At 44.0% G+C, this 22,770-nt stretch overlaps 1 protein-coding gene across 4 annotated transcripts in view; it reads right to left on the bottom strand.

Annotated features, from left to right (window-relative positions):
- Window positions 1-11,731: 11,731 nt before the first annotated feature.
- The window catches only part of cep104 (centrosomal protein 104), an 83,557-nt gene continuing 72,518 nt past the window's right edge, over window positions 11,732-22,770 (bottom strand). For all 4 annotated transcript variants that reach the window (XM_042343548.1, XM_007897797.2, XM_007897799.2 and 1 more), the window contains 2 exons: window positions 17,436-17,526; window positions 11,732-13,860 (listed from right to left, as the gene is read on the bottom strand). In XM_042343548.1, the coding sequence (XP_042199482.1) occupies window positions 13,724-13,860; window positions 17,436-17,526 (228 nt within the window). In that variant the 3' untranslated portion in view covers window positions 11,732-13,723. The remainder of the gene's footprint in view (window positions 13,861-17,435; window positions 17,527-22,770) is intronic.

The raw sequence follows: 22,770 nt of genomic DNA, 5'->3' as shown, positions 1-22,770 counted from the left end.
TCTACTCACTGTTGGGTAAACGGAGGCGTGTGTGTGGAGTAAGGACAACATTTCCTTACTCCACACACAAACCTGCCTAACATTTCGCCCTGCCCGGAAATCGAACCCAGGTCTCTCGCTTGCGAGGCGAGGGCTCTAACCACTGAGCTACAGGACTTCTGCAGCGGGTTAGATGGGACTCGGAGGCTGAGCTGGAGAATATTATACATTGTGAGCGTGGAGAAGCGATTCACTGTGGGAACTCTGCATTTGACCATGAAATACTCCAGTTTTGCACAGTATGTACAGGCAATTCGCTACGTCACATTATATTAAGCATGTATTTGGAATTCACAGCACTGTTTGACTCCACAAGCTTTCCTTGAGTTGTTTTTGGAGGCGGGGGGTGATTATTGTGGATGATTTTGGCATTCTCATGAACTCAGCTTTCACGTGCTCAATGTTCCCAGGCCCGCAGAGAACCGCCCAGATATTGCCTCAAAGCTCCCCTAAACCCCCCGTAAGAACCAGATTCTCACAGTCTGAGATGGCCACACTCTCGCCATTGGGTCAAATCCTGCCCCCATGATTTGAGCCCAAGGTTCAGGCTGAAAACTCTTGTGCAATGCTGGGGGGAGCGTTGTATTATCAGAGGCGTCATCCTTTGGATGAGATTAAACCCAGGTTCTGTCTGTTCTCTGACGGGATTGGAAAAGAGAAAGGAGTTTCTCCTAGTGTCTGTTCTGGCCAACAGTCCACCAGATAGGTAAGGCTGTGGATGTTGTATATCTGGGTTTCAGTAAGGTCTTTGATAGGTTTCCTCTTGAGAGGCTGATACTGAAAGAAAGTTGGAATCAGTGGAGGTGTATTACAATGGATACGCAATTGGTTGACCGGAAGAACCCAGTGGGTGGTGGTACAGGGAATGTCATCAGACTGTGAATATACTACCAGTGAATATCCACAAGGGTCTGTTTTGGGACCTCTTTGGTTTAATATTTTTATAAATGATCTGGAGCCAGGAGTCGCCAGCACAGTGGCTAAGTTTGTAGATGACACCAAGCTGATGAAGGTGGTAGATTGTGAAACTGAACAAGATAGGTTACAGGAACATACTTGAGAATTTGAACATACTTGAGAATTGGGCAGATCGGTAGCAGATGAAATTCAATGTGGAGAAATGTAAAGTACAAGGGGACAAAATATTCTGGAAGAGACTATTATTTGAATGGAAGGAAAATAATATGTATGGAAAAATGAAAAGGACCTGGGGGCCTGATTGACAATAAATTGAAGCTCTCCCAACAATGCTCTGTGTCAGTGAATAAAACAAACCAGATGTTGGGATGAATAGCAGCCAAAATAGTGGGGTAATCCTGCCACTGTATAAATCATCGGTAAGACCATACTTAGAGACTCTATACAGTTCTGGTCGCTGCAGTACAAAAATGATTGAAGGAATGGAAGGACTGGACTATGAGGAGCCACTAAGTAAATCGGGCATATTCACGCTGGAAAAGAGAAGATTGAGAGGCGACATGATTGCTGTCTTTAAGATTCAAAAGGGGCAAAACAGTATAGATCATGACCGGCTGTTTCAACTTGTCCAGAATAGTAAAACCAGAGGCCACGGCCTGCGATTGAAGGGGAGAAATTCAGAATGAATCTATGCAAACACTACGTCAGTGAGCGAATAGTGAACCTGTGGAACAGGCTCCCGAGGGAGACGGTTGAAGCAGGAAATGTTGATTCTTTCAACACAGATTAGATAGTTTTCTTTTAGGAAATAAAATGATGGGATATAGACGCAGGGAGTTTGGGACATATGTGTAAGCGATCGCCAGGAAGGTAGAAGGCAAACTATGACCTTGGCCTTTTTCCTCTAGCATTTCTTATTTCCGTGTGTAATTTATTCATTCACGCCCCGCGCCCAATTCCGTGTGGGACACAGTCTGCATTTGTCCAAAAATACACTTGATAATGATCTGTGAATTGCTTAAAATATTTTGACAAGATACTCTAAAAATATAAGTCCCTCTCATTCCCTCCCACGTTCTCTTGTTCTATGCAAATTACTGTTAACGTTAACAGTGGGAAGCGCTCGATATCACAGAAGCAAATTCAATTGCATCACTGAAGCATCAAGAAGCATCTCACAGACGTTTGCGTTCTAATTTACCAGCCACAACAAGTTGGACTTCACTTTAAAACTGTCCACGGTCTTGCTCCACCCTTCCTTTGTGACCTTCTAAAACCTTTCCAATCGTCCTGCTCCCTCCGTTCGGTGGGCCTTGGGCTGCTTCACGTACCCCACCATCGGCAGCTTCTCTACTCCACCCCGGAGCCTCACCCCTTCCCTCGCTTCAAGGTCCATCTCAAGACGTTCCGCTTTGACCGCACCTTCAGTCATCTTCTCACCTGCTCTTGCTCTCCACCCCTCTCAAATCCAACCCCCAGTTTGGGGGCACACCTTCGAATGTCAAGCACCTTGGGAAGTCCTCCTGACATTCCAGGCTGGAATACTAGGTTGGGTTGTGCTGGACCGGAATCCCTAGAGCGTTGGAGAAGATGATGCATAAAGAGACAAACAGAAAGGCAGAAAAGACACTCAGGGAGTGCGAAGGCAGACTTTGTCTTCAAAATATCAAGCAAAATTGATAAGCGAGGGATAAGCAGCTTAGAAAATATGACCTCACCCAGAGGATGGTTATAATAATAGTACCTTGCATTTGATATAGCACCTTATCAAGTCTTTGAGGCGTCTCAAAGCGCTTCACAGAATATACTGTAAAGTGAGTTGACTGTATATTTTGTGGGCAAAATGTGGCAGGCAATTGCACACAGCAGCGTCCCACAAACAGTCGTGGATTGAGTGGCCAAATTATTATTTATTTATTTTAAAAGAATTATAACCATTATTAATATTATTAAGAAATTATTACTGCCGTGAAAGCGAGCCGTCAATCGACTAACAACCGGGTTCCTACTTACTGCTAGTTTCATAGTAAATCCTGTGAAGTGCTTTGATACGTTTTGAATATCAAATGAAAGGATTATTTGCCTCCTAATATGTTACTAGTTATAAAACCCATCATTTCATAATTAATAATTGTAGAAGAGGCAGCGAACAGATAGATTGCAGTGAGCAAAGGTGTTCACATGCAACACTGGAATCAAATTGAACAATAGGTACAATTATGCTTCTACCAGAGTTTTCCACACCATAAAGTCCTATTCAGCAACTTCTGCGTAGATAATCATCTGAAAACACTTCAGCAAATTGATACGTATCACCTTGCAAAGCTGGAAGGAGGCGGAAATTTGAGTGTTGACTGAATGCCCAGATAAAACTCTGAGGGTTTGTCCGTAAGGAAGAAACTATTTGCCACTGGTTAGTGAGTCAGTAAAGAGAGGGCATAAGGCCACGGTTATTGCTACTGAAACTGAGAGTGCGGCTAAGGGAGAATTTACTTTATAATAGTAATAATCCTTGCATTTGATATGGCGCCTTATCAAATCTTTGAGGCGCCTCAAAGCTTCACAGACTATACTGTAAAGCGTCTGTGTTTTTTTTAGTTGAAACGCGGCAGCAGTTGCGCAGGGGCCCACAGCCAGCCGTGGAGTTTGTGACTGATTTTATTTGGAGGATTATTGGCCAGGGACACTGGGAGAGAGAAACTCCCTTCTCTTTTCAAATTGAGCCGTGGGATCTTTAACATCCACCTGAATATCTCAACCGAAGACCTGCATCTCTGACAATCCAACACTCCTCCTCCCCACGATGCTTCAACCATACAGAGCCCTGGTCAGACCCCATCTGTAGACTGTCTTCAGTATTGGGCCCCACACCTCAGGAAGGATATAATGGCTCTGGAGGGGTGCAACGCAGATTAACCAGAATGATACAAGGGTTCAAAGGGTTAAATTACAAGGACAGATTGTATAAACTTGTTCTCTATTCCCTTGAGTTCGGGTTGAGGGATGATCTGATTGAGGTGTATTAAATAATAAAGGGATTCAGTAGGGTAGATACAGAGAAACTATTTCCTCTTGTGGGGGAATCCAGAAGAAGGAGTGGGGCATAATTCTATAATTAGATGCAGACCATTTAGGAGTGAAATCAGGAGGCAGTTGTTGACAAAAAGGGTAGTCTATAATAAATAATAATCCTTCCGCTTGATATAACGCCTTATCGCATCTATGAGAAATCTCAAAGCGCTTCACAGAATATATTGTAAAGTGAATTGATTGGATATTTTTGGGGCGAAACACGGCAGCCAATTGCACACAGCAGCGTCCCACACACAGTCGTGGATTGAGCGACCAAATTATTATTGTTTTTTTACTTGAGGGGTTATTATCAGGCATATGGAATAAGGAAACCTGCCCAAGGTTTCGCTCTGCCAGGAATTGATTTAATCTGCAATAACACGCCAGAGCAAATTGGTCTTGGACTTTGGGCTGAAGCCGACTGGAAATGGTGATGTAGCTGATAGGACTGATCTGGTATCTCAAAGGTTTCACTCAAACGCTAAGCTTTGAGTGATATAATAATATTAAATATTAATAATATAGACAATATTGATAATGACTGTCAACAGAGACTACTACATATAAAAATTCTAATCATTGCAGTTGATATAGTGCCTGAACACATCTTCGAGACGTCTCAAAGCACTTTACAGAATATACTGTAAAATGTAATGACTGAATCTAGACCCAGATGTGGCTGAATATGATGGCGAAACACGGCAGCCAATTGCGCAAAGCTGTGTCCCACAAACAGTCGTGGATTGAGCCACCAAATTATTATTATTTTTGTTTGAAGGGATTATCGCCCCCGGAAAAACGATGTCCCCAGGGCTTCATTTGATTGCTCACAAATTTACTCACAAATGCGCACGTTTGAATATTTCCATTCTGTGTGAGGCTATCAGTATAAACATTGCCATGGCCCACATTTAGGGCGATTTCCTGACAGGGAATGCCAGCTCGTGTTGATAGCTCACACAGGAAACCACAGAATTTCAGTTGAAGGCTTTGGTATAAATTTATGTGAGAGTCAGTTTGGGGTTTCCGTCTGGGTCTAGATTCACTCTATTACTATACTATTTGCCCACAAAATATACAGTCAATTCACTTTACAGTATACCCCGCGAAGTGCTTGGAGACGTTTCAAAGACATGATAAAGCACTATATCAAATGCATGGATTATTATTATTTGTAGAAGCATAGAGTATTACAGCCTGTGCCAGCTCTTTGGAAGAGCTACCCAATCAGTTCCAATCCCTGCTCTTTCCCCATACTCTTGCAAATGTTTCCTTTTCAGGGTATCTATCCAATTCCCTTTTGAAAGTTGTTGTTGAACCTGGTTCGAGCCTTTCAGGAAGTGCATTCCAGACCGTAACTACTCTCTGAATAAAAAAATTCTCATCTCCCTTCTGGTTCTTTTGTCAATTACCTTAAATCCTTCTCTGCTGTAAGGAGAACGATCCGAGCTCCTCTAGTCTCTCCATGTAACTAATCCCTGGTACCATTCTGGTAAATCTCCTCTGCACCCTCTCCAAGGTCATTATATGGAACATCATCAGTCTGGACTGTTAGTTTGAAGCTGTAATTTGGGTTTTGAACCTACAATCTTCCTGCCCCAGAGACCAGAGTGTTATCCACAACACTTGGTTCAGTAGCACACTCTGGGCAGGTAGCTAATGGCCTGCACAGCTGGTGGGAAACTGGCTGGGCAGAGTTCTGAGACCCCAAATCCCACCTCGTTTTAACTTGTGGAGAAACCAACAACAATTTACATTTATATAATGACCTTCACGTAGGATAATGTCTCAGAGCGCTGCACAGTAACGGGCTTGGCTGCCGGGGGCAGGAGCTGGGGAAGCGGTGACAAGAGGTGTGGCCGATAAAGGTAGGTGGGTGCAGAGCATTTCATATTCAGATTTAATCAGAAGAATTATAATAATCCTTGCATTTGATACAGCCCCTTTCTTCAAGACGTCTCAAAGCACTTCACAGAATATACTGCAAAGTGATTTGACTGTGTATTTGTGGGCGAAACGTGGCAGCGAATTTACACACAGCAGCGTCCCACAAACAGGCGTGGATTGAGTGACTAAATTATTATTGTTTTTTTTTTCTTGAGGGATTATTATCAGGCGGGTGCAGTAAGGAAACTTGCCCAAGATTTTACCCTGTCGGGAATCGAACCCACGTCTCTCGCTTGCGAGGCGAGTGCTTCTAACCACTGAGCTACAAGACTCCACTTTACAAAGTGAGCGTGAGCCCGAGCGGGGAGGGAGACAGATCAGCACTAGTGACTGACGGGACTTGACATCTGACTGTTGGAAGAGACAGCAACATGGAATTAAGGATGGAGGCAGAATGAGTGCACAGCGCACAGGGAGAATACCTGTGTACAATCTCTGTGGGTTTTATAGCTTTTACTTAGACTCTACCACTTCCCCAGCCTTATCTTTGGTTCCCTCATTGCCTGTGTATCTCATTCACACGCGAAGCTAGAAAGAACAGAAATATCTTGATGTCGAGTCTATAAATTCCTTCCGTTTTGCCTGCTGACGACGGCTTCAACTCAAACTCAAAACCACAATAGAAGGCAAAAGAAACACGCACTGTGCAAACTTTGCCAGAGACCAACAAAATCCAGGCGAGGCAGAAAAAGCTGGACAAAACAAATATACATTTCACCGGACAAAATGCAGGGAACACATTAGAGAAAGGAACTGCTTTTTTTTTTGATGGTTAAAAGCATCATACAGCATCTTCTGAAGTGATTCACTTGTGGGTGATAAGAAAGACTAAATTGTATGTCGAATATGGTCCACATGCAAACACTGAAACTTAATCTGGACTAAATATACCAACTAAATAAATAACTTGTGGACAATTCTGAAATTCAGACTTAGCATAGTGGTTAGAGCACTCACCGAGACAGCAAGAGGACCTGGGTTTGATTCCCGAGCGGGGAAAAACATTGGGCAAGTTTCCTTGCTGCACATACCTGTTTACCCAGCAGTAAGTAGGAACCCGGTTGTTAGTCGATTGGTGGATCTTTTTTCCGTGAGTAATAATCCTTTNAAAAAATTAGGCACTCAATCCACGACTATTTGTGGGACACTGCTGTGTGCAATTCGCTGCCACATTTCGCCCACAAAACAGTTAATTCACTTTACGATATATTCTGTGAAGCCCTTTGAAACATCTCAACAACATGATAAGGTGCTATATCAATTGCAAGTATTATTATTATTATATAACAAGAGGACATAGTCGCAAAGGGTTATTTTGGAACAATCACCAGGAAGTATTTCTTTATACTCAGAGTAATTGAACAATGGTTTGAGTGAATACTAAATCCAACTTCTTGTGGAATTATTCAGTTCAATTCTCATCTGTGGCTCTCTGGGTTTCATTTCTCCTGAGCGTCCACAATCAGTTTGTTCCAATCATGGAAGCGAATCCAGCCATACAGCGGGAAGCGATCTGGAACAATTTATGTGTTAACCTGTAACCTCGGAGGGGGAAGCATCAACTGGAGAGATGCAAGACGTCCTGCTGAACTAATGTGAAACAGAAAAAAAGCAAATTGTAAATGAGTAAACAAAAACAGAAGACGCTGGGAACACTCAGCAGGTCAGGCAGCATCTGTTTCCACACTTTCAGGCAGTACATTCCAGACCATAACAAATCTCAGGGTAAAAAAAATTCTCATCTCCCCTCTGGTTCTTTTGTCAATTACCTTAAATCTCTGTGCGCTGGTTACTGACCCCCCGGCCAGTGGAAACAGTTTCTCCCTATCTACTCTATCAAAACCCTTCATCATTGTGAACACCTCTATTAAATCTCCCCTTAACCTTCTCTGCTCTCAGGAGAACAATCCCAGCTCCTCTTGTCTCTCCATGTAACTAAAGTCTCTCATCCCTGGTACCAGTCCGGTAAATCTCCTCCGCAGCCTCTCCAAGGTCATTATATGGAATATCATCAGTCTGGACTGTTAGTTCGAAGATGTAATTTTGGTCTTGAACCTACAACTTACAAAAATATTGATTTCAACAATTTCAGACCATAACAGCTTACTTTTCCCCTCCCCTTCTTCTGTGGCCATTACATCAACTAGGTCCCAGACTCACCTTTTCTCTCGCTGATCTGCCTGCTTTGTTGCAAGTTCTTCCCCCACCCCACACCTTTTATTCCGTAGTGTTAACACCTCTATTCCCCTGCGTTATTGCAATCCCTCTCTGTTTTTTGCATCATTATCACCTCTTTAACTCATCATCCCTCATTTTACCCCATTTTCTCCTTTGTCTTGCTTGCCCTGCCTCTCCCCTCTCGGTTAGCCCTTGAAAGCTTCTTTTCAACACATTTGCCCTTTACCTTCCCGTCACCCTCATTATGAATTACACAGTCGGCACAATTTGGGATTAATGTATTTAATTGCTTGCTCTCTCTCTCTCCCCCCATGGTGTCTGTGCTGGTGCTCGCTCCCCCACTGGAGCTCTCTACTCTAATCCCATATCCCATTGACCTGATCTTTTCCTGCACCTTTTATAATTATTTATATGCCATAATAGTCATCTTTAATCTAAATGTAGTCCACACAAGGTTTTAAATAAATTCAGATAAACTCCAGATAGCAGGATTAACATGGTGGGGGGGGAGGAAGGATGGTCTAATTACAATGCCATAAATGTAAAATATTTAAATACATTTACTGCCACTTCAAGGGCATTTTTACCGTTGCGTCCAAAATAGTCAATTCACTTAACTGTATATTTTGTGAAGCGCTTTGAGACGTCTTGAAGTCGTGATAAGGCCCTGTATCAAATGCAAGGATTATTATTATTATAAAAAGTAGTTATTTACGCCGGAGAAAGGACAATGGGGTGGGGAGCTGTGGACATCTTGTGGGCTGCTCAGCGTGGCATTGGCACCCACTAGGAGAGTTGGGCTATAGGAGTCTGTATTGTACACAGGTCCGTGGATACTTAAGAAACAATTGGTTTTGAGCCCAATCCGGCTCGGATTGAATTCCAGAGTCTGGTAAACTGCTTAATATTTGATATAAAGCCAGGACTGTTGCATTCACTTCTTCGTACCAGTCGGAGAATTTACCCTTCACCTCTACCCTTTGTTTTCTATTCTCCCTCTCGAAATCTCTTCTGCTATCTCTCTCACGACTCTGCATTCCCTGATTTTAACCACGAGTCTCTTATCAAAGGTCTAACTGGACAAACAGCTGGCACCTGGCCTGTTAATTTTGTTAATGCAGTAGACTTTTGCCCTTTGGCCCATTTGATCTCGTCTTTCCAGAATATCCACCCTGTGTATGGGTTCCCAGCACAGCATTTCTGATAAGTTAGACAGATTTCTGCTAGAAAATAATATCTCAGGATACAGTATATATTTTGGGACACATGTCACATCATTTGGGACACATGTCAAGCGACTGCCAGGACGGTGGAAGGCAAATTATTTGGACCTTTGTCTTTTTTTGTCAGCAAATTCTTATGTTCTAAGATGTTTCATAAATGATTCCAGTGTCCTGGCCTCAACCACCCTCATGGCCACCTGCTTCAGTTAACTATTCTCTGAGTAAAGAAATGTTTACACTGGGGATCATAGAATATTACAGCATAGGAGGCCATTCAGCCCATCATGCCTGTGCCAACTCATTGGAAAAACTACCAACTAGTCCCACTCCTTTGCTCTTACCCAATAGTCCTGCAATTTTTTCTGTTACAAGTACTTATCTAATTCCCCTTTGAAAGTTGTTATTGAGTTTGTTTCCACCATTTCAGGCAGTGCATTCCAGACCGTAACAACTCTCAGGGTAAAAAAAATTCTCATCTCCCCTCTGGTTCTTTTGTCAATTACCGTAAATCTCTGTGCGCTGGTTACTGACCCCCCGGCCAGTGGAAACAGTTTCTCCCTATCTACTCTATCAAAACCCCTCATCATTGTGAACACCTCTATTAAATCTCCCCTTAACCTTCTCTACTCTAAGAAGTTGGGAACCATCCCAGCTTCTCTAGTCTCTCCACATAGCTAAAGTCCCCCATCTCTGGTATCATTCTGGTAAATCTCCTCTGCCCCCTCTCCAAGGCCTTGTTATCCTTCCTAAAGTGTGGTGCCCATTGCTCTCCTCTGCCTGTAGGGCCTGAGTAGCTGGAGGACTGCATGCAGTACAACATAGTACAGAACAACATAGAGCTTGAGTTGCCACCTGTGGATCTGAAATCAATCGATTGTGACAATATAATCAGCCCAGCACCGGCTTGCTATTTATTGCTGTCCCACACTGTCTTAACATGGTGAGCAACTTGTCAGCTAACACCTGTAGATCACGATCAGCTTCCTCGTTGGCAGATTCTATTCCACCTATGGACCACAGTTGAGGCCTATTCTTACTTGGAACTTCTTGCATTTGTCTGTATTGAATCTAATTTGCCAGTCACAGACCAGATACCGGCTTTCCTCGTTGAGCCATTGGTTGATCCTCTTCTTACTTTACAGTCCATTGTAGTTGGATGGTAATTTGGTGTCACCAGCAAATGTAGCTGCTCTATACTGGGGCTGCTTATCCAGGTTCCTTCACACATGCCACGGAATGAAAACTGAACAGCTAATCATGAGCACAATATGCTGCAGCGATAGACAGCAACGGCTGTAGTTTACAATGCCTTAGAAAAATTCAGATTGATTTTGGGGGGAGATTTGGATAGGTCCTTACGATTGAATAAAGCTAGACAAAAGCTTATTAAGAGATTTCTGTATTACAGCTACCACGTGAGATTCAAGATGTACAGTGTTCCCTGCAATGTGGGCATGAAAATGTGTGAATGAATAAATGACAAAGTATACCACTGTGGGGTGGGATAGGTCTCGGCTGGACTACTCTAACGCCCTCCTCACCGGTCTCCCATCCACTACCACCCATAAAATCCAAATCAGTTCAAAACTCTGCCGCCCGCATTCTCACCTGCAAACCCGATCACCCCAGTCCTTGCCAGACTGCACTGGTTGCCTATCCCAGAGAGGATCAATCAAGTCCCTGCACTCCTCTGCACCCCCCGACCTCTCTGACCTCCTCTCTCCTCAAAACAGTACCCGTTGCCTTCGTTCCTCCCGGTCTGGCCTCCTCCTTGTCCCCCGAGCCCTCCGCTCCACCCTCGGCGGCCGTGCCTTCAGCCACTATGCCCCGAGGCTCTGGAACGGCCTTCCTCACTCCCTTCACCTCACTCCCTCCCTTCTCATTTTCAGGTCTCTGCCAAAGACCTTTCCCGTTGCCTTCGTTCCTCCCGGTCTGGCCTCCTCCTTGTCCCCCGAGCCCTCCGCTCCACCCTCGGCGGCCGTGCCTTCAGCCACTATGCCCCGAGGCTCTGGAACGGCCTTCCTCACTCCCTTCACCTCACTCCCTCCCTTCTCATTTTCAGGTCTCTGCCAAAGACCTTTCCCGTTGCCTTCGTTCCTCCCGGTCTGGCCTCCTCCTTGTCCCCCGAGTCCTCCGCTCCACCCTCGGCGGCCGTGCCTTCAGCCACTATGCCCCGAGGCTCTGGAACGGCCTTCCTCACTCCCTTCACCTCACTCCCTCCCTTCTCATTTTCAGGTCTCTGCCAAAGACCTTTCTTTTCGACCGCGCTTTTGGTCACCTCAGTCCCAGGATCCAAGTTGTTGTTGTTATGGAAATGTTATGTGCACAGAACAGGAAAACACGCAAGGCTGAAATTAATATTAAATAGGTTTTCACTTACTTTATTTAAATATACTGTACTTATGTAAATCAGGAATCAAACATTCATATATCACACCCCCCACTCACACACATTGCTGTACACTGAATAGTCATAATAATTTAAAACTCAACTAAGTGTCTTGAAGCATTGTACATTGAAAGTCAATCTGAATGTCAAAATACCACTTGTAACTACAAAAATATTGCTTACTTTCAGAACTATTTAGAAATGAACTGAACTGATTATTGAGGCGATTTAACTGCTGTGACTTCAAACCCGAAAGGAAAGAAACTGCTCCACGATAAATGAATGGATGTCTTAGTAACTGTGTTACATGTCAGGATGTTTGGCACCAGTTTGCAAATCGCCAGAATTCAAATTGTCGTTTAAAATTCTTCAGAGCAAGACCGTCAAATGCGAGAGGAATAACAGTTAAAGGCTGCAGCTGTCTCAAAGCTTAACATCACCTTTAAGTTCCCTAAACTAAGGAGATTTAAAAAAATTGAAGCTGCAAATCGCATTTGCATTATCATTAACACTACCTTCCTGTGAGTGTGGTACTGGCAGCTCTAATGCTGAGCTATAACGAGCTCTTAATGCTCTGAGATGTGTGGAGGGCTGTTGTTGTTAACGGGCTAACCAATTTATTTTCATGCATCACATGATGGGTTGACACAGCATATCCCTTTCAGATGGTAAGTGAAAATTCGATCTTAAACTGTACAATAGTCTGAAGTTTAAAGCGAGGATTATCAGCCTTCTGGTGTTCACAGGAGCAGCTCCTGTGCGAGTCCCACGAACCACACGCCTTTCTGAAGGAGAATGGTGCTTCTTTGATTTGGTCAGCTGGGTGTCTCACACATGTGGTTAACACTATCCAAATGACACGGAGTTCCATGTATGTATGTCGCCTACACAGAAAAATGTCTGTGTCTGGAATGGAATGCTCACTCTATCAGCTAAACCCACATATAAAATTATTCGGTGAGCTTCTCGATGTTTGTCCAGCTTGGAACACCCTATCCGTTCGAGCTCTGGCTTGCAGGGCTAATGAGTTGAGTGGGAAAAATCCCTGCCCCAGGTGACCAACACACAACCCTCACAGACGACCACAAATTCAGCTCCAGAGGCACTCACGCAATTGCCTCCCACACAACTTCTGAAGTGGAGGTTTGCCATGACCACTGATTTTAGGGATAAAGTTCCTAGACATGGAAACAATCAGGTACCAACAGTGGCCAGTTTGTCCCATTGTTTGTCCCATTGCACTGCAATAGATGAATTCTCAATGTTTCTTAACTTTTGACAGTTGAGCACATTAAGTTAAGGCATCGATCGAGCACCAACTGTACATTGCTTGATGGTAAAGGAGGCAATTTGTTTTCACGTGTGAATGCTCATGCACGTCCAAGTGGGAGTGGGTGAGAAGAACGATTGCTGAGTTTCACTCGGAGGATCATTGAGCAGATGGCTGAGCTGCCTGGGAGCCAAGTCGAGCAAAACTAAAGTTGTTCAGATAGCGATCTCATCGTTCGGCGAGGAAGTAAACAGCAGAGGTTTCAAACACATTTTGAACATAAACAACTGAGTATTTATGCTTCACCACACTGGGTGTGAATATATATATCTATACATACATATCGAAACTAAAGCCCATTTTCTCTTCAAATGCGTTTCTTGAGTAATTTCACGGTAATTTCACAATGTAGCTTTAAATAAACTTGCAGTTTCCTCTTCCAACACCCATTTTACACAAAGCAATGCTATCATCCACCTCGCACTGACTAGTTTCTCTGTAGGTTCTTTTCTCTATGTCGACTTTCACGGTTAACAGCCACACTTCTTGAACATCACGGCGATCGGGCCAGGTGGGGACCTACATCCCTCTGTCTCTCTCCCCTTCTGATCTCTCCCCTCCCTTCCTCTCCACCAGAGGTTATATATCAGGCTTGAAGCTGCACTGTGGCCTCTGCATCGAGTGAGGTCATCGATAAACTTGTGTCTTGTGTCTGGCTTTGTTCAGTCCGGCTTTGGGAGCTGGGATTTTACTGCCCGAGGTTGGTGACCGCCTTTTCACTGCTATGGGAATGGGCCGGGAAACAGGCGATGCTCCCAATTTTGCTATTGACCAGAAAGAAAACAAAATTATATCAATTATTATACTCTGGTTGGTTATTGCGCATTTCACCTTTGGAGGAGGATTCAAAGTGCTTCACATGATTTACTGTAATGTGTAGTGACTGTGTATTTTGTCCGTGAATGCAGCAGTCAATCTGTGCCCTGGTGCGGCGTGGACTGTCCTCCTGACGTGAAAGGCTCTATACAAATAATAATAATCCTTGTATGTGATTTAGTACCTTATCACGCCTTCGAGACGTCTCAGAACGCTTCACAGAATATACTGCATAAAGTAATTTGACTGCACATTTCGTGGATGAAATGCGGCAGCCAATTGCACACAAACAGTCGTGGATTGAGTGACCAATTATTATTATTATGGAATTTGTTGTCCCACAAATAGTAATGAAGTGAGTTAGGAGATCCTACCTCACAAACCGCCAGCAGTACATCTGCACAAACAGCTTCTCTTCCCGCTCTCACCCGGTCACCTGAGGGGTACCCCAAGGATCCATCCTTGGCCCCCTCCTCTTTCTGATCTACATGCTCCCTCTTGGGGATGTAATCCGCAGACATTTCCACATGTACGCAGACGACACCCAACTCTATTTTTCCATCTCTCTTTGCGACCCCCAGTCCCCTGATGTTCTGTCAGCTGCCTGCCAGACTTCAAGGGCTGGATGAGCGCAAACTTCCTTCAGCTGAACGTTGACAAGACAGAGGCCATACTCTGGCTCTTGTCAACGTCTAAAATCTCACGGCTCTCACCTCCTCCACCTACCCGACCTCCACTTAAAACTCTCCGAACCCATACGCAACCTAGGTGTCAGGTTCGACCCCCAATTATCCTTCCTCCCGCACATCCGGTCCCTCACCAGCACTGCTTTCTTCTATTTCCGAGGCATCGCCCGTCTCCGCCAATACTTCTCTCCAAAAGCCCCTGAAACCCTGGTCCATGCCTTTGTCACCTCTCGGCTGGACTACTCCAACACCCTTCTCGCCGGTCTCCCATCCACTACCTTCCATAAAATCCAAATCATTCAAAACTCTGCCGCCCGCATTCTCACCCGCACCAAACTCCTCTCCCCGATCCTCGCCAGACTGCACTGGCCGCCTGTCCCAGAGAGGATCTATTTCAAAATCCTCACCCTCGTATTCAAGGCCCTGCGCTACTCTGCACACAAACACTGCCACACCCCCCGACCTCTCTGACCTCCTCTCTCCTCAAAACAGTACCCGTTGCCTTCGTTCCTCCGGGTCTGGCCTCCTCCTCGTACCCCGAGTTCTCCGCTCCACCCTCGGCGGCCGTGCCTTCAGCTACTATGCTCCAAGGTTCTGGAACTCCCTTCCTCACTCCCTTCGTCTCGCTCCCTCCCTTCCTATTTTCAGGTCTCTGCTGAAGACCTTTCTTTTCGACCGCACCTTTGGTCACCTTCCTCCCCCTCCCCCTGGCTCAGCCCCGGGATCCATTAGTGTGAAGCGCTCCGAGACGCTGTCCGGCATGGAGGGCGCTATATAAATCCAAGTTGTTATTGTTGTTGTTGTTGGCTGACAAAGCTAGATTTAAAGAAAACAGCACGTACATTGATCCCTTTTTTAAGAACCTTTTTATTATAAATGTGCTGTAGTTCCAGACCACACGCAATGGAATAAACTGCTGTCTGCTCAACATCAAAGGGAACATCAAAAACCACCTCACCGATTGTCTAGCGGAATTTGTAATCCTCTGTCGGGCCTGAATACTAAATACAAGTCTAACATCGTTTTTCCGTCTCCAACTGTAAAGGCCAATTTGTGAGTAATTGCAGATGATGTCACTGAGCTCTGCCATACAAGGTAAAAGCAGAGCGTGGAAGCAGTGGGCCCATGTGCCATGGTGTCAGATATCTGAAAATCTTGCGCTTTTAGTTTCATTCCTTTGCCCTTTACTGGCAAACACTACACACAGCTCTCACTCTCTCTCTATATATATATACTTTCCTTACTTTAAATATTCGTGTATTTCCCTTTTATCAAATGTTATCATATTTTACAAAATAGTCATTTTATCACTTTAGAGTATATTCTGTAAAGCACTCTGTGACCTCTCATCAACATGATAAGGTGCTATATTAAAGGTCCCACGTCCCAATAAGCCCAAAACAATCTTAAATCATAATGCCTCCTAGCTGCTGCCTCAACAACTAGTGGAAACCAATTCCCCCTGTTTACCTTATCAAAGCCCTTCTTATTTTCAAACACCTCTATCAGGCATTAAGCTGTGGCACGCTTACACAGTTTAATAACAGGAATCCATTAAACAACTAACATCAGATTTTATTTGCTGACAAAACTGGCGCTTCAAATGAAGTGGGAACCATGGCTGCCAAAAGACAGTGTGTCAGGAGTGAGCAGCTAGCTGGCTTACACACTAATACTGCGCGAAGCAGACTGCAGGACGGCTGGTTACAGACTATTTGCCCCAACGTGAAACGATCCTTGTCAGCAGTGCTGCTCAGTGTTGTTCAGGGTCTATTGAAATGTGAATGAGAAACGGAGGCAGCAGGCGGGCCTCGGAGCAGATCTGAAGTGGAGGAACAACGAGAGGCAATTTAAGGTTTCTGGATTTGGTGCACATCCCGAGATGCTGGATCCCCCACAGCTCCCTGAAGCCATGCTTGACAGTTAAATCCAAGAAGTCAAGACCGTGTATAATGGCATTTGAAGCTTGGTTTACTTTAAAGAACTAAATGGCATTAAGTAAATGTTGAACAACTTTAACAACAACTTGAACCTATATAGCATTCTCCACGCAGGGTAACGTCTCAGAGCACTTAAACCTGCTCCATATACTAATAAAAGTGTGGTGGTGGGGAGACCAGATCAGACCAACCTTATGATGACCTCAGTAACTAATGGACCACTAAATTGCTGCCTGTGGGTAGAAAAAAAGAGTGAAATCTAACATGCGGATTTGCTTCATTAACAGATCTAATCTGTGTAAACAATCTAAAAGCAGTTCATATCCAAAGGCGAGTTTGCAGGGCTGTGCGCACAAGGTGAAACACTGTGCCAACGCTTTACATTTAACCCCTTGAAATTGTGTAGGTTACGGCACATTGGCAAACAGGTACAAGACGTGCTCAGCCACTGCAAACTATTGGTCAGGTTACCAAGGCAAACCCTTAGCCAAGTTTCCTTACTCCACACGCCTCTGTTTACCTAGTAGTAAGTAGGAACCCGGTCGTTATTCAATTGACAGTTTGCTTTCCGAGGGTAATAATCCATCCAAACCCGCCCCCCTCCAAAAAAAAATTGGTCACGATTGTTTGTTGGACACTGCTGCGTGCAATTGGCTGTCATGTTTTGCGCCCAAAATATAGTCAATTCACTTGACAGTATATCCTGTGAAGCACTTTGAGACGTCTCGAAGACACGATAAGGCGTTCTATCAAGTGCAAAGATTATTATTTTACTAAAAGCATGGACTTTCTGAAGTGATTTGATAGTGTGAGGTTTTGTTCAAGGTCCATATGTGCTGAAATCAATGAAAGAGTTAAAGCTGTAAAAGCTGCGTTGGTCTGCACATTATGCTTTACCTTGCTGGAGGTGCTGGGTCCTCTGTAATGCCTGTATCCTACGGGGGTTTAATTTGCAGCCCTCTCTCCCCATGAGATGTACTTTCCAGACCTGTGGAGTTTGGGGGGGGGGGGGGAAAGAGAACAAGAAACCTTCTGTTAGTTCACAATCTGACTGTGAGCAGCAACCTGTGGAGCAGAGACGCAGACAGAGGTCTCGGTTCAAGCCAACAAGCCACACAGTGCCAGCCTGGGTGTGCCAGATAGCATCATTTTCCCTTTCAATGTACAAAGCCAGGGCTTCATACAGCCAGCTCAAGCCTTTTGCTGGAGGAAGAGCTGCAACCAGTGATTTATCCCATTACATCTTATTTTAAATGCAGCATTTACCAAATTGCTGCATTGACTATGTTATTACCAAACTTGTAGCATGAATTAGATATAAAAATGCCAAAGACTTCAGGTCTCATGTTGGGATTAGGCTGACATTTATAAACACCTTTCATCAGTAGGATTGTGCCTTTGGTCAAACTCACAACCCCCTCCTCCCTGCTCAGTAATCAATACAATTGCAAAGCGATTTAAGATCCTGTGTGAAAGACACTGTATAAGTGCTTATTGTTGTCACACAGTGTGTGGGATTCGTTTAGAAATAGGACATCCAGCAGAAACGAATGAAGCAAACATGAATGTCCTGGGGCCCCATTCTACTTGCATTTGGATAGACTCGAACTGTATGTATAGCCTTTTCAGTCTGAGGTTAATGGGTCCCTAGGAATGGGATTTCATCAGTGTGCTTTGGTAACAAGGCCCCTGCTTGTGTAAAGGCTTCCCTACCTGTGTGCTTCAGCACTCATCAATAATACAACTCTGTTGCTAGAGAACGTCAATATTCCAAATGCCAAAATTCCTAGGGAAAGGTTGAACTGTGTGAAAGGGACAAGAGTCTACCTTTGAACTTGAACCCAGTCTCCAGGTGATACTGTCAAGCTTATTAAATAGAAAAATATTAATATGAGAGGAAGGAGAAAAGGAGAGATTTCGAAGTGATGAATGTATGAAAACTACATGGCTTTGGGAGGTGTTTCTAACTTTGTCACTGAAAACATCCAAAAGGAACGCAAAGTATAAACAACTCGTTGCCTTGAAAGTAATCTTTCAGATTTGCAGAACATCCACTTGAATTCTTACACAGAACAGATTCTCTGCACGGTTTTCCCCACGCACGAAATACAAAACAGTTTCCACAGATGTGCCACGTAGCCAATCAGGAAAACTTTCGGGAGCAATTCCGTTACAAATCGTACGCAATGTGACTATAAATGGGAAATTCCATTACAGTCTGATATTACTGAAGGTGATGTACATAATGCAAAATGGGCTTTTTAAACCCCATTCTGTTCCTCCATCGGTGGCCGCGCTTTCAGCCAGTATACCCCTGGAACACTCCCTCTATCCCTCCACCTTGCCCCTTCCTTCCTCATCTTCAGGTCACGCCTGAAGACCTTTCTGTTCAACTGTGCCTATGGTCACCTCCCCCTCCACCCAGCTCAGTGTCAGGCTCATCACCGTCAAGCGCTCGGCGACACTGCCCTGCGTGAGGGGCGCTATATAAATGCAAGTTGTTGTTGTTGTCTTCCCCCCCCCCCCCCCCCCCGGCATATCACAAAAACACCTTTTAAACAGAGCACTTTAAATCATTCTTGTACTCAGGTGATTATGATACCGAGCTGCACATTCCCAACACCGCTTGCGTTTAGATTCTGTTTGTCTTGTGATTCTGGCTAATGGAATCCGCCCCCCAATTTCCCAGAGAAGAAGAGTTTTTCTCAGTTCTCCTCATCCAAACTCACCCCAAATTAAAATTTATTGGCAGCTTATCTCCATGTGCAGCTGTTACTTGCACAATCTGGCCACCGTGTTTGCCACTGTTACAACTCACTTCAATTTGAATCAATTCAGTAAAATGCTTCCAGCTGGTTGAATGAAAAGTACTTTATTAAATGCAAGTTGTTGATCACAATAGATGTTTGGATGAAGAAGGTCTTCTGGCCCATCTGATCTCACCGTTATAGAACAGCCGCCTTCCTTTCCTCCCAGCACAGCCTCAAAACTCAAACTGTTTTGTTCAAGTGTTCTGGCCTCAACCACCCTTCCTGACAACTTGTTCCAGTTGTTAATTACCGTCAAACATTAAGAAAGATTTCCTCCTACAATTCTAATTAATGTGACTTCCCCCTAAATTGAGAGCTCAATCCTCTGTTAAGATCAAGTCTTGCTATGGGAATTAAGCCCTCAACCTCCAGGGACAAGAGGGCTGAGTGCAAATTAGCTGCTTACACTACATTCATTTAATTTTATTTCTATTTAAACTCAATCTTGACAGGTTTCTTTTACGTGAAAGGTTCAATATAAATGTAGTTTTTTCCGCTTCCGGCTGTATGCAAATGACAGAAGATTAGTAGGCGGCTCAATTTAAGATGGATCTTTTTACTAAGTAGTTTCAACTCTTCCTGAAATGTAATTTTCCACCCATCATCTCGCGGACACATTTCTGTACTTGCCCTGGGGGTCAAGGGCAACTTCTTTCATTTTAATGCATTTGATTAAACCTTTGTGCAGACTAGTCTATAAAAAGCAACGCTGTGGATTTACAGGGTTTAAATTGTTACTCAATACTTTGGAACAAAAGACTGATTGTTTTGTCACAAAATCTCAAAGGTTAAGTTTTGTTTTCTCTTGCTTTCTGAGTGATTTCAATTATACATGTACAATTTATTACACGAGACACTAAATCGAGCTACTTCTTCAGGTGGATGTTGAAGATTCTGTGTCACAATTTGAAAAGAGAAAAGAGTTTCTTCCTGGCCAACAATCCTTCATCTTAATTGACCATTCACCTCAAGGAAGTGTGACTTTGGCTGTTGTGATCATTGACAAAAGTCATTTCAATCAACAGTAATTACTGAAAAGTGCTTTGAAATGTTTTCAGGATCAGTGCGATGCTAATACAGATCCACATTATCTCGCATTTCTCTTGTCCAGATCCAGAATGAAATAAAGCACCTTTCATATCAGAAAGATGTCTGAAAGTGCTTCACAGAATTTACTGCAGTAAATTTTGATTTTGATATAGCGCTTTTCACCTCTTCGAGATGTCTCAAAGCGCTTCACAGAATATACTGTAAAGTGAATTGACTGTATATTTTGTGGGCGAAACACGGCAGCCAATTGCGCACAGCAGCGTCCCACAAGCAGTCGTGGATTGAGTGATCAAATTATTGTTTTTTTTTTCTTGAGGGATTATTAACAGGTGCGTGGAGTAAGGAAACTTGCCCAAGGTTTCGCCTGGCTGGGAATTGAACCCAGGTCTCTCGCTTGTGAGGTGAGTGCTCTAACCTTAAGCTAACAGGACTCCTCGTAGTGTAAAGTGCAGTGACTGTGTATGTTGCAGGCAAACCAGTCACTAAGGCAAGGATTGTTCCCAGTCAGTTCCTATTAACCCTGCAAGCCAAACCCTAATAGAAAGGATGGCCCTAGTTGGACAAGCAGCAAAAAGCTTCTCAAGACACCAACAACAACAACCTGCATTTATATATCTTCAGGCGGAATAGGGTCCCGAAAAGCTTGACAGTGGCGGAGTCTGAGGTCTTTAGGCGGGATTTGAAAGTGGGGAGATTACCTTGCAATGGTAATCTATGTAGTTTTACAACAACAATTTGCATTTATGTGGTGTCCTTCACTGAGTCATATCTCGGAGAGCTGAACAATGGCGAAGTTCTATCTGAGCCAGAGAGGAAGTAAGTGGAGGTGACCGTAGGCACAGTCGAAGACAAAAGTCTTCAGTTGCAATATGAAAACAGGTAGAGACTGATTGAGGCAGAGCGTTCCAGAGGTTGAAGTTTTAGTTGGCGAGTTGTACGTGTATCAGAATGAATAAGCAGAAGATGACTCAGAAAGCAATTCACTCTCATGCAATCAGTCATCTGTTCCTTCCTTGGAGTATGTCATAATCCTTGCTTCCTTTGACTCACCCCCCCAAAAAAAAATCATTCTTTATCTGGAGATCAGAACAATAATGAAGAACCAAAGCATATTTGTTTCACTGTAAATTAATTTGACTGTTTTGTGGGAGAACGCAGCAGCTAAATTTGGGGGGGATTGTTGGCCAGGGCACTGGAAGAAAGTCCCTTCTCTTTTTGAATAGTGCAATGGAATTTTTAACGTCCACCTGAACAGGCAGACAGGACCTCCCCTTATCATCTTGTCTGAAGGACGGAAACTAACACCAAACTTAAGATTTGTCCAAAATTTGCAGGTTCTGAAATGCTAATAAAAAGTTATGTTTAGACCCAGGTGGAATTCCTCTCCTCTAATCCTGACTAGGCTCCATAGGGTAACATTTCCAGTAATACACAGCATCTTAGATTTCAATCCAACTTGCCCTCAGGTCTGTGCTATTGTGGTGCATAGTTCTATCTAGAGGAGGTTCGCTGTTTGATGCATTTGTACTTGCATTGTACTCTCGAGCACAGAATTGATGAGTGCCTGGATCATTTGATACTTTGACATTATAATAATTATTCAAAGTGCTAAAAATAAAGAGCATCTAAAGGCTTATTCCTCACCATTAATTTGATACTATTTCAAGGCCAAAATATTCTTGAGTATATAATGCTCCTATTATACCATATTCTGGGGAGTGGTAATTTTCTTTGAATAACCAAACCCATCAGTCCCCAAAAGTGCAATATAGATAGGGTCCTGTTACACCCCAAGTGTCTGTCTGTGGCAACAGAACAAGAATCCCTTGGTTTGAGTCCAGCTTATTGTTGTACATCATTTCGAAACAAACTGAACTGCAAAACTGCAATATTGTCGAAGAGATGTTTAACTGAGATCCCCGAGTCTCTAGGAGGGCATTAATGCCTCTCCCTCTGGCCTTCCTCCTGCAGCCATCAACCTTCTAACCCAGTGCCTCTCCTCAACCATCAATTCCCTTGCCCCCCACCCCACACCCCTGAAATCCAGGACAGTCTCCAAACTCACTCGCTTTCCCTGCTATAGGGAGCTAGTGGGGTCACCTCCGCTCCATTATATCCCAAACGTGGACGCTTACAGCTCAGATTGCACAAAACCAAAACTGCCTTCTATTGCCAGGTCATTCTGGTGGCCAAAAATAACCCCAAAGTGTGTCCTTCACCACCTATCACTTCCACATCACCCTTTCAAGCACCCTAATTCCTTACATCAAACGCCAAGTGCGAAGAGGTCCTGGACTTCTGACCTCTGCTGTCACATTTCCCACCTCCGACCATACCTCACACCCAACGCAGCCAAAACCATCCACATACTA

The sequence above is a fragment of the Callorhinchus milii genome, unplaced genomic scaffold (assembly GCF_018977255.1).
Source record: "Callorhinchus milii isolate IMCB2004 unplaced genomic scaffold, IMCB_Cmil_1.0 Scaffold24, whole genome shotgun sequence".
Lineage (NCBI taxonomy): Eukaryota > Metazoa > Chordata > Chondrichthyes > Chimaeriformes > Callorhinchidae > Callorhinchus > Callorhinchus milii.
The sequence above is the reverse complement of the archived record's forward strand: the minus strand, read 5'-3'. Positions and strand labels throughout refer to the sequence as shown.